Source organism: Moschus berezovskii, chromosome 20 (assembly GCF_049115385.1).
Source record: "Moschus berezovskii isolate FMDL1 chromosome 20, NW_MosBer_1.0, whole genome shotgun sequence".
Lineage (NCBI taxonomy): Eukaryota > Metazoa > Chordata > Mammalia > Artiodactyla > Moschidae > Moschus > Moschus berezovskii.
In genome coordinates, this window is record NC_142479.1 from 57,869,505 (window position 1) to 57,886,414 (window position 16,910).

Genomic DNA, 16,910 nt, shown 5'->3' on the forward strand with positions numbered 1-16,910 from the left:
GAAGAAGAGCCACAAAATGGGGCAGGAGAGGGTGGGAGAAGGGCAGGCAGGTTACTTGGCTGGGGCAGTGGGCACCCGGCGGAGAGAACCCATCACACATCCTGAAAAGACATCGGTGCAGGTCTGACCCTGGACTGGGTGTTTCTTGCAGAGTCTGGTCGGCGGGCACAGCAGAGTGGCCTCCACCCAGTACCACCCTCCTCAGAGTACTTGCCAGCCTCAGGTCCCCAAATCGGACCAGACAGAGTACTGCTTAGGTCCCCAGGGACTGGCTGTGTCCACCTGTCCTTTGGGCATCCCAGCTGCTTCTGCAGTTAATGGTGGCTTTCTCTCAGGAGGGTATCTCTCAGGGTGTCATCAGGGTCTCTTGGAGTGTCACTCGGTGTCACTAGAATGTTGCCGGCTGTTCTCTCTGGTATCCTTGAACACCTCTCTGGGTATCACTGACTAGCTTTTGGGGATAGCTGGCCATTTCCCCCAGTGATGCTGGCCATCTTTCAGGGTGACCCTATCATCTCTCCAACTGTCTTCTCAGGCTCCCTCTACACTGTACCCCGCCAACCCCCGCTGCCTTGCTGTTTCTGACATTACATTAGGCTGATGTGGCAGGTGGGAAGCAGGACTCAAACCCAGCCTGGGCCCGTCTTGGCCCAGCTCCAGGAGTCAGGCAGAGGTGGCACCTAGACGGTTTGGCCCAGTTCTCCCCCTTTCAGCCTCAGTGGAGAAAACCCCTCATGAGCCCCCAAGCTCCCTATAGAAGCTCCCCAAGAATCCTGAGTCCAGGATGAAAAGAGTGCCTCTGTGTGCAGTCCATGCTTATCCCCCAAGGAATACACTGCGGGGACAGAAAGGAGAATCTGTAAGGCCAGGAAGACCTGGATGCTGATGCTGACCCAGTGGCCTGGGCCAAATATGCAGCCTCTTCAACTGGAAAAATGGGGACAGAAGAACAGTCTCAGAGGGCAGTTGTGAGAAAGAAAAGCAGTGATGTCTGTAAAGCCCCTGACGTGGTGCCCAGCATGCAGCAGGTGATTAATAAATGACGCATCCCACCCCAAGCCAAAGCACTCTGGCCCAGCCTGCTCTGGGGGGCAGTGAAGGGCCTCCCTGTACATGGTTGCCCCCTTCCCCGGGTGGTACATGAAGCAGAGGCATCACCCCTTTCTGGGCTCCACAGACGCTGTCTTTACCCAGGGGCTTCGCAGCATGGATTTGTGGAAAATTTAATAAAAGGGAATTAAATATCAGTTCCAGACAGCCTGGATATGTGCATATCTGCTGGAGTCTCTGGATTTGGCATCTACCTCCAAGCACTCAGAGATGCGCCCCCCCTGCCCCATGCGCATTTATATGATGGCAATGGATACCCTCTGCCCACCCCCATCCATTTTCATCTCGGTGGGTCTCAGCCCTTCAGGGCCTGAGCTGGTAAAGTGATCTGTCATGTTCCTGAAAACCTCTTCTAGGAAAACCAGCCCCTGGAACAGAGCTGCCCAGCCCCTTCTTCGGTGAGGGCCTTCCTTCAGTGCAGAAGGGGCTGGGGAGAGCAGGGGAGGGAGGGCTTCACCCCTTCTCGGATGCCAGCTAGGTATCTTGCTGCAGAGGTACTCTTGTCTTTGGGTGGGTGGGGGAGAGTTTGTGCCTCAGTCTCCTCATCTGGAAAATGGGTACAGCTGGACTTGATCCCTTGGAACCAGCTCTGACGCCCATGGATTCTGGAATTTCAACAAGAGCGTCCAGGGAGAGCCAGGAAGAGCTCTGGTGGCTTCGAAAGGGTGAAGAAATCTTCCTTTGAGCTCGTCTTTTTCTCAGTATTTGCTGGTTTCTATGCCTCATAATGCCCAGGCCCCACCCCAGAACCTGGGATGGGTGAGGGAGGGAGAGGTTAACAGGGATCCCCTCTCTGGAAAGGTGGTAAAGAATCTGCCTGCAATGCTGGAGACTTGGGTTCAATCCCTGGATTGGGAAGATCCCTTGGAGAAGGGAAAGGCTACCCACTCCAGTATTCTGGCCTGGAGAATTCCATGGGCTGTATGGTCCTTGGGTTTGCAAAGAGCTGGACATGACTAAGCGACTTTCACTTTCCAGCATCCATGTTTTTCCTTCCTGCACTTGACACACCGTTCCTGGGCTCCACTGTGTGCCATGCTCTGGCTTCTAGGCTCTTTCCTCTTGGGACCTAGAAAAGGGTGAAAGGGGCCTTTGCTCTCACAGGGACAGGAGTCTGCAGACACTGGGCACTGAGGACCACCAGTGGGGACCCCCATCATGGGTGGGGACCTGTTTGCTGCCTCAGCACCTTGCCAATCTGTGCGTGAAGGTGACAGGTGGTTTGAAGTTGAGAGACCTTGAACAGGTCCATGTATTTCTAGGCCTGTTTTTCTGCAAAATAATATATAGACCTCCTACAGTTCTTCCCCGGTGTTGCCCTGAGGGTTTGACAGGATGACAGATATGAAAATATTCTGTAAACAGGAAGGCTTCAATGTTCAGGAAGTGTACGTCAATTGGAAACGGGACTGTGGTGTAAATGAAATGAATTAAATAATAACATTGGGAACTTCATTTTAGTCCTGAGATAGGACCCCAGTGACTTGGAACAGACCTCTGGGGCCAACCCAGGAAGCAAGTTATGGTGCCTAGAGATGTTTTTTTAAGGTTTCAAATGATTCTGTGGATGCTAATCCACAGTGACTGCCTACCCCCCTGGTCGCTGACAGGAACAGGCTTTAACTGCAGTGGGAGGGGTTTAGGGGTGATGGAGAAGATGGTGACTCAACTTTGAAATGGGAGGAGAGGAGTCCTAGGGGGCTGGGGTCTGCACCCTCAAGTGTTGGGACTGAATGGAAACGTGAGTGTGAGAACGCAGCTGTGATCTGTGCACACGGCGTGGGGAACCCTCCGTGAGGCGGAGATTCACATTAACTGATATTTTCCCCACAGCCCAGAGCAGCACACGGAACATGGGATCTGGGGACAGACAGACAGACAAGACTCGGATGGGACGGCGCTGCTCTAGGGCCGCGCTTGATGCCTGGCAGGCTCAGGAAGCGCTAACTGTTGTCATCACAGGCCCCCGGGGGGTGCGGCCGTCCTGGCACCGCCAGTGGGTGAGGGGTGCAGCGGGGCAGGGCTCTCACCTCTGCCCCTCCCCTCTCTCTCATCTCAGAAGAAGAGCAAGGTGCACTACCACGTCGCGGTCATCATCAACTACCTGGGCCACTGCATCTCCCTGCTGGCCCTCCTGGTGGCCTTTGTCCTCTTCCTGCGGCTCAGGTGAGAAGGCCCTGGCACTGCCCCCCGCCCAGCGCCCAGGCCTTGAGCTGGGCAGAGAAGTAAGATAACAAGAGGCAGTTTGGGGTGGGGGCTGCCGGGAAAGGGGAGTCCTGCCCCCTTACTTCATGGGACAAGGTGACAAATACAGACGTCCCAGGTCTCTTGGAGCATCTGGTAGGGTCACTTCTGTACCCCTGCCAGTGACTGGGGTCACAGGAGGAGAAGCGGGTTGGCCAAAGCTCAGGCTCGCCTGGTGTCACCCACACTCAGTCCAGACTGCTGCACGCATTTGGCCGACCAGGAAGGTGGAGCCCCGCTTTGGGTTTGAACCTGCCTGGGCCCAGCACGACTGCCAAGGATGCAGGTGGCAGCACCGGCCGGGTCTGTGCCAGGAATAGGGGGTGAGAACGGGCTGAGCATCAGGGCTGAAAGCTGGGAGGGAGGCATCTCGCTGGAGGCTGAGCCTCAAACCTGGAGCTACAGGGAGAGAGGAATGCCCATGGGAGAAGGGCATTTCCAGTCGGCAAGAGCCCCTGGTCCCTTCAGCGCTGGCCGTGTGGCAAGCTCTGTCCCAGAGCTTAGGTCTGAGGTGAAGTGAAATGAAGTGAAAGTCGCTCAGTCATGTCCGACTCTTTGTGACACCATGGACACACAGTCAATGGAATTTTCCAGACCAGAAAACTGGAGTGGAGGGAAAGTAGCCTTTCCCTTTTCCAGGGGATCTTTCCAACCCAGGGATCAAATCCAGGTCTCCCGCCTTGCGGGTGGAGTCTTTACCAGCTGAGCCACAAGGGAAGCCCAAGAATACTGGAGTGGGTAGCCTATCCCTTCTCTAGCAGATCTTCCTGATTGGAATTGAACCAGGGTCTCCTTCATTGCAGGTGGACTCTTTACCAACTGAGCTATCAGGGAAGCCCCTGCTTAGGTCTGGGCAGGCCACAATTAGGCAGGGACCTGTGATGTAAGGAGAGCCCCTGATGCCACCTCCCAGTGTGACTTAGCCAGCGTCCCCTGCTCGGAGCCTCAGCTTCCCCTCCATACATCTGGGCTGGAGTGATGCTGGTGGCCGGTCCTTCATCTTCTCCCTCCTCCTCTGCCTCCTGTCACCCACCTGCCTCTGCTCTCCCCAGGAGCATCCGGTGCCTGAGAAACATCATCCACTGGAACCTCATCTCAGCCTTCATCCTGCGCAATGCCACATGGTTCGTGGTCCAGCTCACCATGAGCCCCGAAGTCCATCAGAGCAACGTGGTGTGTCCTGCGGGGGCAGGCCCAGGGTCAGAGGAAGGGTCTGGGTGGGGTGGCCCTGGAGGAGCAGGGACGGGAACCAGGCCTTGGAGCCCATAGTGCCAGAGTGGATCCCAGGGGTGCCCCATCCTGCCCGGAGGAGGCCCCGGGCCCAGGGTGTGCTGCTGCTTCCCCGCATCCCCACCCCCATCGGTTAATCATCACCTCTGATGGGGTGGGCGGCAGGGCTGGTGCAGGCTGGTGACAGCCGCCTACAACTACTTCCACGTGACCAACTTCTTCTGGATGTTCGGCGAGGGCTGCTACCTGCACACGGCCATCGTGCTCACGTACTCCACGGACCGGCTGCGCAAGTGGATGTTTATCTGCATCGGCTGGGGTGAGCGGGCCAGCCCCCTGCCTCGACTGGGCTATCCTTCCCCGACCCAGGCACGGGTCAGCTCACTGGGGGCTGAGACCCAGGCCAGGTGAGGGTGGTGGGGTGTGCACACAGCCCTCTGTCCCTCCTTGGGGACGGGGACAGTGGGAACATTTCAAAGGAGGCATGATGAGCCAGTGAGTACCTGGGAGACCCCTGCCCACCTCTAGGCTCTGGGCTGCCTTGGGGTCTTCCGGGTCTGCATCCCCCAGACCCCACTGACAGGTCCTGTGACACCGGTCTCTTCCCCAGGTGTGCCTTTCCCCATCATTGTGGCCTGGGCCATTGGGAAGCTATACTACGACAATGAGAAGTAAGTCACCTCTTCACTGCCCTCAGGGCTCCCTGAGCCCCAAGGCCGAGGTTCCCAGCCCATCTATGCCTGACCCTCCCCAGGGACTTTCAGCCATGTCACTTTCTCCATCAGGACCACAGTTTCTTCATCCATGTGGGGAGGCTCCTGGGGGTCAGACTCAATCTGTGGATCCCTAGTAAAGCTCTGCCTGAGGTGGGGCTGGACAGGTGTGTTGAGGCTCTTTACCTGTCTCAGGCTTTCATGACAAGCAGAACAGACCAAAGGTTACTGGAAGTCCCTGGAGCCAAACCACCCAGGTTATGAATTGTGACTCCATCATTAGGTAGCTTTATGACCTTGGGATAGTTCCTATAATGTGCTTCAGTTTTCTCATCTGCAAAATGGGCATCCTCATAATAGTGCCTTCCCTCAAAGAGTTGTTAGGGGAATGACATGAGTTAATATATATATATATCAAGCATTTAGAATAGAGTCTGCCACATAGGAAATGCGTATAAATGTTTTCTATTAATGAAGACATGTTTTAGCAAAAGGTTCTGTGGATTTAATAGAAACTGATCCACTCTCAGAGACTCCTTCCATCTTTCAAGTCCTGAGGAGCTGTATTTAAATAGAAGCAGGTGTTCCCAGTTGCCCCTGAAAACTTCACTTCTGGTGCCATGATTTTCAGCCTTGGCTCACATTAGAATCACCTGGGAAGCTTTAAAAAATACTGATGACCAGTCTTGCCCTCCAGAGAGTTGGATGTCATTGGTCCGAAGTGTGATCTGGGCACCAGGATTTTTTAAACCTGCGCAGGTGATTCTAATATGAAGCTAAACTTAAGAACCATGGTAAGAGAGAGGCAGAAAAAGTGAACAGAGAAGGCCAGGGGATGTGCCAGAATCTTCTTGGTCAAAGTGTCCTCAGGAACCCACTGTCTGACTGGGGTTCCAGGCTTCCTCCATCACCGGCTGTTCCTGTCCAACCCTGACAAGGAGCCTGGAAAATTATATACACATTTATCAAGGTGATTTTGACTCCGGCCCAGCCCGGCTGTGGCTCTCTGTACTTGTGTAACTGGTGGGGTGGGGGCCTGGGCTGAGTGTCGAGGGCAGCTGACAAACAGAACTAGGGGCCTGGCAGTGATTCCCAGCATGGCGACCTGGGTCCCAGAGCAGGAGCACTGTAAATCCTGCAGGTGAGTACAGGGAAGAGAGGACAGGTTTCAAAAAGCTGCGCGGTGTGTGTGTGTCTGGGTGCATCTTGGAGCCAAAAGGATGGCTGAGCGCGGAAGAAAGTCCTTCTGAGTGTTTCTGGAGCTCCTCCTTGTGGTAAGATGCTGGCACTGCATCAGGAGGGATGCAGGTGGGAGACCTGAGAGAGCCTGCGGACCCCACGGCCAAGAACTGGGCCTGGCCCCAGGACAGTTTGCCTTTGCTCCTTTTGAAAACTTGAACTTGTCTCCAACCTTGATAAAAGTCAAGCGGTTTCAGTCTCCTGTTTATGGAAGCATCATGATTTCTAGCTACTGTGGACTCTCCTGATGAGAGTGTAGCGTCTCTGCACAAGGATCTAGGACTTTCCAATGTGCCCCACACCAACGCACTCCCCAGACTGCCCTAGACCTTGCTGGAGGTGACATCAAGAAAATGCAAAGCAACGCTGCCTCTCGTGGCAGGTGTTAGCTACTGGGGTGGGGGGTGACTGCATGACAGGTACAGGGCAGGGCCCCCCTTTTTGGGAATGTGCCAGAGCTACAGTGGGGACCATGTGTGTTGGGCCCATGCCTCTTCTATTCAGTGGGCTTTTCCACAATCCCCCTCCCTGCCACAGTGCCCGATTCCAGCTTTACATCTCAAAGGGTGCTGTCCATTCTGCAGATGGAATAACTGAGGCATTGTGGTGGGATCTTGACCTTCTGCCCGGGTTAGAAGTGGGGCACCCAGATCCTGGCTTTTGTCCCCAGTTCCTCCATGGCCCAGCGCTGCTACTCCCTCATGCTACTGAACTGGATTCAGGTGACCCTCCTCTTATTTCTGTGGCCTTCTAGGTGCTGGTTTGGCAAAAGGCCTGGGGTGTACACTGACTACATCTACCAGGGCCCAATGATCTTGGTCCTGCTGGTAAGAACCTGGGTAGGAGGGCAGTGGGGGGCCCTCAGTGGGGAGAGGCAAGTAGTACTTACCGTGGACTGAAAGTTTTCCTCTGCCTAGAGGTAGGGGGCATGGGGCCAGGATTGTGCTGGGCTCAAGCAGATAGAGGGAAAGCAGCAGGGTGGCAGAGGCCAGACCCAGGACAGCTGAGCCCCTGTCCTGTCCCCCACCTTCCCACCAGCATCCTGCACACACCATGCCCAGGCCATCCCACTGTGTGTCAAATTACAGATCAATTTCATCTTCCTTTTCAACATCGTCCGCATCCTCATGACCAAACTCCGGGCATCCACCACCTCTGAGACCATTCAGTACAGGTAACCAGACCTGCCTCCCCCACCCATGGGGGGGCTTCAGAGACCCCATCTCTGACCCAGGGTTTCCCCCCAGGCCTGAGAGACCCTCCTGAAACCCCAGCTCCGCCCGTCTCAGACATTCCAAGGATGTGCTACAGCCCTCCCCCAGACCCAGTCCTGTTCACCAAGTGGCAGGCTCCAGTTCCTTCCTGGGATGGGCTGTGACTCTGGGCCTCCTTCCCACCCCTCACCCTCAGGAAGGCTGTGAAGGCCACTCTGGTGCTGCTCCCCCTCCTGGGCATCACGTACATGCTGTTCTTCGTGAACCCCGGAGAGGATGAGGTCTCCCGGGTCGTCTTCATCTACTTCAACTCCTTCCTGGAATCTTTCCAGGTACCCACCCCTCCCCCACCCCATCCAGCCTCCCAGCCCCAGCCTGTCCCCCAGCCTGTCCCTTGCTCCTCTTCGGGTGGGGATTCTCCCAGGCAGGGGCCTGGAAGGGCGGAAGGTTGGGGACAGGAAGGGGGCAACTCCGAGGCTGGGTGAGGCCTCGCCTGCCCCAGTCCCTTGACCCGCCTCCCCCTCCACCCCAGGGTTTCTTCGTGTCGGTGTTCTACTGCTTCCTCAACAGCGAGGTAAGGACCCGGGTCCCCAGAACTCAGGATGGCAGGAGGCCTGCTGGGACCAGAGGCTGTCTGTAGCCGCCTCCTGCCTGCCACACTCCAACTCTGTCCTCCCAGCTCTGTCCTCCTGGTTATCTCCTCCCGGCTCCCTCCTCCCGGCTCCCAGCCCCTACAGGGATATTGTTGGGAGTTCCGGGAGGGTCCCTGCCACTTGCCACTCAGCTGCTGCGGTAATGAGCCCGCTTCTTAGCAGTGGGTGTGGGGAGTCAGAAGCTGGGACTCCAGTCTCATCCATGAGTCTGGGAAATGGGTTGTTGAAAACCAGGAAGCTGAGGGCAGATTTGTGTGGGCTGAGGGTAGAGATTCTTCATGGCAAAGGCCATATGGCACCTTTGGGTGGATTCAAAAAAGGCACCCCTTCCTCATAACACTTGAGAAAACTTTCCTAACAAATACGCAAATCAACGATGGTGACGATGTCAGTGCTGCCCTTCCAAGGTGGCTCCCTGGATATCTGCTTGTGGGGGTGGGAGCGGGGGTTTGAAACCCGGGCTCAGACCCTATGCTCTGCTGTGTACCCACAGGTCCGCTCTGCCATCCGGAAGAGGTGGCACCGGTGGCAGGACAAGCACTCAATCCGTGCCCGCGTGGCTCGCGCCATGTCCATCCCCACCTCCCCAACCCGTGTCAGCTTTCACAGCATCAAGCAGTCCACAGCAGTGTGAGCCAGAGGGCCACGGACCGGCCCCCGAGATCTACGGTGGGGGAGATGGCCGCCAGGCTTAGCCGGCCACCCTGTCTGTGGAGGGGACCAGCTCCCTCCCACACCCTCTACCCCCAGGCTCAGCTGGCACTGAGAGCCTGGGAGGCCCCTCCCCAACCCCCAGCTGAGCAGAAGTTCCAGGCCTATGGCAGCAGTCAGGGCCACGAGATGAGTGGAAAATAGCCTATAGGACTGGGCTGGGCCCAGGGCCTCTGGCTTCTCTTTGCCCCCATCCTCCCTGGAAAATGGACTGGAAACGCAGAGTGGGAGCTGGACAGTGGGGAATCCAAAGCTGCACATGAGTCCCTTCAGAGCACAAGATGACAGCCCACTGGAGACGCCAGGATGTCCTCAGAGACTGGAGTGGGCCATTCGCTGCCCCATGGGCATCATGGGAAACTCTCGTCACAGCATCCGAGCCGCCATGAGGATGCCTCTAGGCCTTAGCAGCACTTAACAGCACCACTGGGAACCAAGGCTCTGTTGTCAGAAGCCCTGGAGACATTGTTTGAAATCATATGGCATCTTCAGACATCAGGCTGCATCACCAAAATCCCCCCAAACACCAGTCATCTGACCCCATGGCCCTGCCACCAGAAATGCCCTGCCTTGGACCTTTACTGCTGCCCGCCCCACACAGGCTTCCCCTCCTTAGCCTCCTGCCCCAGGTGCCCCCGCTTTGTGAGATGATGGGGACTTGGGAGGGTGACAGAGTGTCCTTGAACAGAAGCCAGTGTGTGCCCCCACCAAAGCCAGCCTCCCTTTGAAGGGGGCAGAGAATGCTGGGGCCACCCAGCCCGCTGGCTTCAGTAACCCGGCCTCTGGGACCCAGCCCCTCTGCTAGCCAAAGGGGTCCTATGGCCCTTGGATGACCTCTGGGGCGGTATCACTAGCTAAGCCAAAATAGAAGAGGGCAGGGCGCTGGGCCCCTCCCTGCCCCAAGTTCCCCAGAGCACCATCCAGCTGGCCACTTACACCCCAGGTATGGAGCCAGCCATGTCCAGAGGGACTGGACAGCCAGAGCAGGACTTTGGGGGGCTGGGGCTGGGATATGGGGGTGGCTGGTGTAAATTATAATATTTATCTTTCAACCAGCACTTGTGAAGGCCTTGTGTGTGCCAGGGCTGGCTTGGGAGGGCATCCCAAAGAAACAGAGGCCACTTTCAGCCTTTAGGGCCACTGTGTGGCTGGGGCACCAATGGCACCCTCACATCTGCCAGGGATGGGTCCCTAGGGGGCCCCTGAGGCTAGGAGAGGACTTAGGAGAAGGGTGTGGGTCCGTGGGGCCCAGGTAATGAGGGCAGCTCTCGTAAGAGGGCGAATTGTAGGGAGAAGCTGTGGGCAAACCATGCAGAGGGAGGACACCGCCAGTGGGCTGCAGCCTGAGCAAAGGTGAGGCGGTGGGACCAGGCAGCCTTGGGCCCCAGCCCCAGGGGAGGAGCTGGGCTGGAAACAGAAAGGTAAGAAGCAGGGGAGGCTGTACAGGCTTGAATGCTGTCTTAGCATGGAAACCCCAGAAGCAGATCAGGAGACAAGGCTTCGAGAACCAACTCCAGGGCAGGGGCGCACACGCCCACCACCACGGTCGATGGTAGCTCAGTCCTGCTGCGGAAGCTGGGGAGCCGGGTGGGACCCACACCTGTGTCATCCCACCCCAGGGGCCAGGGAAGTTTATCCACCAGCCCTCCGAGGGCAGTAGTTCCAGCAGCTCCTGCAGAGGCCAGGAGCGAGCTGGGCACAGCGTGAGCCGCATCCTCAGGACAGAAGGTGGTTGGGACGCAGAAACTCCACCCACCACTCTCAGGCCTGGGCCTTGCCTCTGAGTCTCTGACCCAGAAACAGGGCCATGCAGGGGTGTGTGTGTGCACGCATACATGCACGCACACAATCAGGGACACCCACACACGTGCACACGGATGCGTGTGGCGTCGGGACACCAGGACAGATGACCGCGGTGCTGGGAGCCCGGAAGCATCTGCTGGGGGAGGGGGGCGCTCCAGTGGGTGAGGGTCTGGCCGCTCACCGAGGGAGAAGCTTCAGTCCCTGAAGTCAAGTGGGGTACCCTGCTGCCGACTCCCCAGGCACTGTCCCTTTAAGGAGACAGTTGGGAAGACCAGCTGATCAGAGGAGGCTGTGAGAAGGGGACCAGGGGCCACCAGGATGGAGACAGGCTGACAGCTTCCAGAGCAGCTGGGGGGAACCCCATAAAGAGTCCCCCAAAAGAATTGACGGTTGAATCTCAAATGGCCACAAAGGAGGCCCACAAGAGGCATCTTTCTCAGCGCTGCCTTCCACCCAATGAAGGAGAGTAAGAAAGCGAGGATGTGGAGTCAGGGAAGAGTCCAAGGGCAGAGGAGCCCGAGAGGGGCTGGGGACTGTCAGGGGAGTTTATAGGCAAGGGATCTTCAGGGGTCCAAGCTGGGGCGGTGCCCCTTTTCCTGCTGTTTTTTTAATATTTAGTATTTATTTATTTGAGTCTTATAATAATATTTATTACTGATTTATCTATACACTGGGTCTTGGTGGCAGCACTCAGAATCTCTACTCTTCATTGTGGCGTGTGGGATCCTTAGGTGAAGCATTGGAATCTGGTTCCTTGACCAGGGACTGAACCTGGACATGCTGCATTGGGACCTCAAGAGTCTCAGCAACTGGACCACCAGGGAAGTGCCCCTCCTGGCTGTTTTAGTTGATGGGAGCCATTCACACACCTGCTGTGCACTCAGCCCTTTGTGAGGTGGGGAGGCAAGTGGCACCCCCAGGACACATGCCAGCAACAGGCTGCAAAGTTTAGAGCTGCCAGTGCTGGAAGGTCATGGGAGGACATCCAAGCGAGGCTGGCAGTCATCACGGAAGCTGTAGGGGGGGCCCTGAGCAGGCAGGAGGCTGGTCCAGACGATCTCAAGATCCCTCTTGTCCAGAGACTGTAAAGGGCCGAGGGACTGGGAACATCTGAGCTGCAAAGAACTGCCAGAGGCAGGTGTGCAGTGTTTAACCCTTCCATGGGCTCCAGGGCTGGGTTCAAGGCAAGCCCCCTAAGGGGGTTTCTGAGGGTCACTCTGCTCGGAGCTTTGGCTTGTGCATGGGTGGGAAGGGAGGTCCCTTCGGTCTGTGGGAGGTGTGATGGGCCAAGAGACATGCACATCACCACACTGTGGGAAGGGGCTGGGCAGCTGCAGGGTGGGGGGTCACTGCAGGACAGGCCCCTCTATGAAACTGGGAAGAATTTTTCTCCATGTCACACCCAGAGGCTGCAGTTCCCTCAAATTCCCCCGACCTGAGCCCTTTTCTCCTTTAGACCCTCCCTCGCGGGCTCAGATCACCAGTGGAGGAAAAACCACTCTGTGGGGTTTGGGTTTTCCAGTTCTGGCTCCCCACCTCCCTGAGTGCAACAGCATAGCCCCTGCTTTGGGGTCCCCAGCTTTTCCTCCAGGCCTGTTAAGCCCCTTGCTGCTGCTAATAAGACCCAGAGTGGGACCCCAACAGACACCCCAGAACCCGAAGAGGGCAGAGGGTGCAGATCAAGGAGGAAGGGAGGTTTTAGAATCCAGACAATAATTAATAGTGGGCATTTGTAGATTGCTTTGCAATCCACAAAATCCTTTATAACATTCACGGAAAATGGAATCAGCCCATTTTCCTGCTGAGAAAACTGAGGCCAAGTGGACACCTCTGAGATCAAAGGTCTCCAAATCCCAGTCTCCTTCCACCCCGTCAGTTAACTGGAGTCACTGGGCTTGGGTTTAGGGAGGCCAAGACTGACAAAGTGGCTCTGCGGGGAAGGGACAGTGAAGAGGACTGGGGTTTTCAGACTGTCTGATGGGGGAGAAGTCCAGACAAACACCAGCCCGTGTCAGGCTGTCAGATGGCCCAGCCAGTGTCAGGCTGCTGAGCCCAACTGGGTGAGAGCTATGAGGGTTCTCTACATCCGCAACTCCTTCCCTACCTTCCCAACATCCTGCACCCCTCCACTCCTTAAAATGATGCTGAACTGCAAACAGTACAGCCCACATCCACCAGAAGCCTCTGAGGGTCTCCATGCCCAGCCTATGTGAGGGTGCCACTGGCCTGCAGCTCGGGGGTCCCTCAAGCTCATCTCACGCAGCCCCCTGACTTCAAACTCACCTTCCCACCTTTGGTTCAAACAGAAGGGGTGCTCCCTGCACTTTTCCATCAGTACCATCCCTGAGTGCTCACCCGGAGCACCGCACACCGACCTCATCTGCCCTTCATGCCACCCTGTGAGGCAAGGTCTGTTATCCCCATTTAACAGATGGGGGAGTGACGCCCAGAGAAGCTGAGAGACGTGCCTGGGAGCACCCAGCAGTGGCGCAGCTAGATGTGAACCCCGGCCGGCCTCACTCGGCCCCCATGGTGTTTAAACCTTACACAGCAGAATTTCTTATGGAGTTCTCCTCCCTGCCCCACTGCTCCTGCCATCCCTCTTCTAAGAAAATTCCCCAGTTTCTCCAATCTGTGGACAAACAGGGTTCAGAGACGAAGCTGGATGCAGAAGTTTGTGCCTGTAAAGCCATGGGCCTCCTGTGGCCCTCTCCCTGAACCAGCCCACCCTCCCTGAGTCCCCAGCCCTGTTCCTGCTCCATTTCATTTCAGAGCATCACCTCTTATTCTTTTCCTTCCATTTTCCCACAACCCCTGCAGATGCTGCTGAGCAGACTCAGGTCAAGAGAGGCTTGGACCAAGTATATTTCTCAGAGCTCTCGGTGTACTAGAAACACCGATGATCATCATTTCAAAATAACTCCAGGCACCACCTAAGTCCCCAGACAGAAGGCAGGGACACTGTCCCAGCCTGCCCTGGGCGGCGACCCTAAGAGTCCAGGCCATAGGCAGCCAGGAGGGACCAGAAGCTGGAGACCAGGAGGATGCCCTCAAGGAAAGGGGTGAAGTCTGGGGGGCATGGGGAGAGAGGGTGCTTCAGAGTTTCGAAGCAGAAACCAGAAACACAGGCTGGGGAGTGAGCGTGAGCCATTCACGTGACTGCACCTACCAGGGCCTCCTGCAGGGGGCTGCCGGGGCACAGAGTAGCCATGGAGAGGAGCCAATTCAGGACTAGGGGCTGGCGTTGGGGCTGGGGGGCAAGATGGGGGATCTGGGGAAGCAGCAATTAGACAAGACACCCAAAACCCTTGATGAGTTGGGTCCTGGCAAGAGCCTAGGAGGAAATGAGTCCAGAGAATTCTTTTGATTCCCATGGCTGCCAGGAGCCCAAGGGTAGATGGCAGAGAGGGAGGCAGGAGCAGCCTCTGTTTCGGGTTTCGGGGGGTGTTTTCTGAACCCCAAATCGGGGCACATGCTGGTCTGATGAACTCCAGGACAGGTACAACAAGGCCTGTCCTGGGCACAGTGCTCCTGGAGGGGACATAGGTTGTTCCTTGTTTTGTTCTTTAGAAAACTGGGGGACTTCCCTGGTGGTCCAGTGGTTAAGAATCTGCCTGCCAATGCAGGGAACATGGGTTCGATTCTGGTCCAGGAAGATTCCATCCACGGAGGAGCAACTAAGCCTGCGAGCCGCAACTACTGAAGCCCGCAACCACCCAAGAGCCCGGGCTCCTCAACAAGAGAAGCCACTGCAACGAGACGCCCACACACCGCAACTAGAGAGGAGCCCACACGCAGCAACGAAGACCCAGTGCAGCCCCAAAACCAAATAAATTAAAAATAAATAAATAAAAATGAGATTACGGTAAAATACACACAACATCGAACTTACCATTTCAACCAAGTGTACAATTCAGCATATTAAATACACTCATGATGTTGTCCAACCACTGTCAATATCCAGCTCCAGAACTTTTTCATCGCTCTAATGAAACCCCAGACGCCCAACTCTCCTTCCCGCCAGCCACCACCACCTGCTTTCTGTCTTGATGATTTGCCTGTTCTGGATATTTCATAAAAGCGGAGTCGTGTAGGATTTGTCCTTTTGTGTCTGGCTTCTTTCCCTTGCTTAATGTTCTCAAGGTCCGTCTACATCACAGCACGATCAGAACTTCATTCCTTTGTAGGGCAGAGTGCTGCTCCATCTTACGAGGGGACCACACTTTCTCTAGCCATCCATCAGCTGAAGGACGTCTAGGTTCTTTTCATCTACCCCAAGTCATTGTGAAGAGTGCTGCTACAAACATTCAAGTACAATTTTTTGTTTGAACAGCTGTTTTCCATTCTTTGGTGTATACGCCCAGGAGAGGAATTGCAGGGTCACCTGATAAATTTCTGTTTATAACCTACCATGGAACCACCAAGTATCTTCTACAGCGGCTGTACCATTTACAATATCCTTACCAGCAGCGTATGAGAATCCTAATTTCTCCACATCCATGCCAAAATCTGTTTTTTCCCCATTTTAAAATAACTTTTATTTATTTATTTATTGGCTGCTCTGCACAGATCTTGATCCTCAGTCAAGGACTGAAACTGCACCCCCTGCAGTGGAAGCGTGGAGTTTCAACCACTGGACCGCCAGGCAAATCCCCCACACCTGCTATTATCTGTTTTGTTATTTTTATAATAGCTACGCCTGGTAGGTGTCTTAGCCTTCAGTTTTATAAAAGCCCCAGGACTCTACCTGAGGTAGAGTCTAACTGAACATCAGTAGCTGGGGCGGGAAGCGGGGGCTGGAGGGGTTGCGGAGAGATTTCTATTATCACAGTGCTACTGTACCAAGCATCTGGGTGCTCAGATGCAGGGAGGTGAACCCAGTCTAGACCCTGGTCCACTCTCATAAGAACGACACAAGCCGACCGTCCCTTCCCTGACAGCCCCTGACTGGTTTACCTGTCCTCTCTCTGCGATAGGAGCCCAGGGAGGGGCACCTGGCAGCTTCCTCCACTGGCCTTGACACTTTACCCTCATGGCGGGGATCTGCTCACCAGTTGTCTCTGTCCCCTAAAGTATTTCTGACAGTTAATTTGTCATTGTAATTATTGTTTGTAATCTAATTAAATGTTATATGAATGGCTGAAACAGAAATGCACAAACAAGCAGGGTTGTTATTTCTTACAAAAACGTGGTTGATGCTTTGAAAGACACAATCTGAAATCACTCAGAATATCTGACACCTGTCAAGTTAGGCGTGGGTGAGACAAATGTTACCAACTGGGTAGGAGGGGACTGTCAGAGTCTACAAGGTTCTACTCATCAACCTCTTGGCAAAGGTCCCTTAAGCTCATCCTCCACTTCAAAGCATCCAAAGCTGGGTGTTGAAGATTTGCCGGCTCAATGATGTGGAGTTCACAAGGTGCAGGCACACCAAGTTGCTTCATTCGTGTCCAACTCTTTGCGACCCCATGGGCTGCAGCCCGCCAGGCTCCTCTGTCCAGGGGATTCTCCAGGCAAGAATACTAGAGTGAGTTACCACACTCTCCTCCAGGGAATGAAGAAAGTAAGGCTTGGGAATTCCCTGGTGGTCCAGTGGTTAGGACTCAGCACTTGAACTGTCATGAGTATGGGTTCAATCCTTGGTCAGAGAACTAATATCTCAGAAGCCATGAGGCGTGACCAAAAAAAAAACTAGAAAAGAAGATCTGAGTTGTGATCACGACATGTTAAGGGTGGGCCTCTGGTCTCCTGGATGTGGTGGTGGCATTGTCCTTGAAGATAGGGCCTGAAGGTCAAGAATGGGCAGTGGGAAGGCCTTGGGGCACAGATTAGAGCTGCAGTCAAGCAATCAGGGAGCCGGGCTGACCCCGGGCAGTTCCCAGGACAGGCCAACACCTAAGTGACGTGTGTCCAGAGTGAGAGCTGGATCTGGGGGCTGGGATTAGGGCCCACGGGGTGGGCGTTTCTGAGCCTCAGCGTACTCATCCATGAAG

General features: G+C 55.4%; 1 protein-coding gene across 1 annotated transcript in view; it reads left to right on the forward strand.

Moving 5' to 3' along the window:
- Window positions 1–10,624, forward strand: part of CRHR1 (corticotropin releasing hormone receptor 1) — a 53,715-nt gene extending 43,091 nt beyond the window's left edge. The window contains exons 5-13 of the mRNA XM_088829182.1: window positions 3,170–3,276; window positions 4,407–4,527; window positions 4,750–4,903; window positions 5,195–5,255; window positions 7,291–7,363; window positions 7,625–7,710; window positions 7,947–8,082; window positions 8,283–8,324; window positions 8,897–10,624. Of these exons, the coding sequence (XP_088685308.1) occupies window positions 3,170–3,276; window positions 4,407–4,527; window positions 4,750–4,903; window positions 5,195–5,255; window positions 7,291–7,363; window positions 7,625–7,710; window positions 7,947–8,082; window positions 8,283–8,324; window positions 8,897–9,037 (921 nt within the window). The 3' untranslated portion in view covers window positions 9,038–10,624. The remainder of the gene's footprint in view (window positions 1–3,169; window positions 3,277–4,406; window positions 4,528–4,749; window positions 4,904–5,194; window positions 5,256–7,290; window positions 7,364–7,624; window positions 7,711–7,946; window positions 8,083–8,282; window positions 8,325–8,896) is intronic.
- The last annotated feature ends 6,286 nt before the right edge of the window (window positions 10,625–16,910 follow it).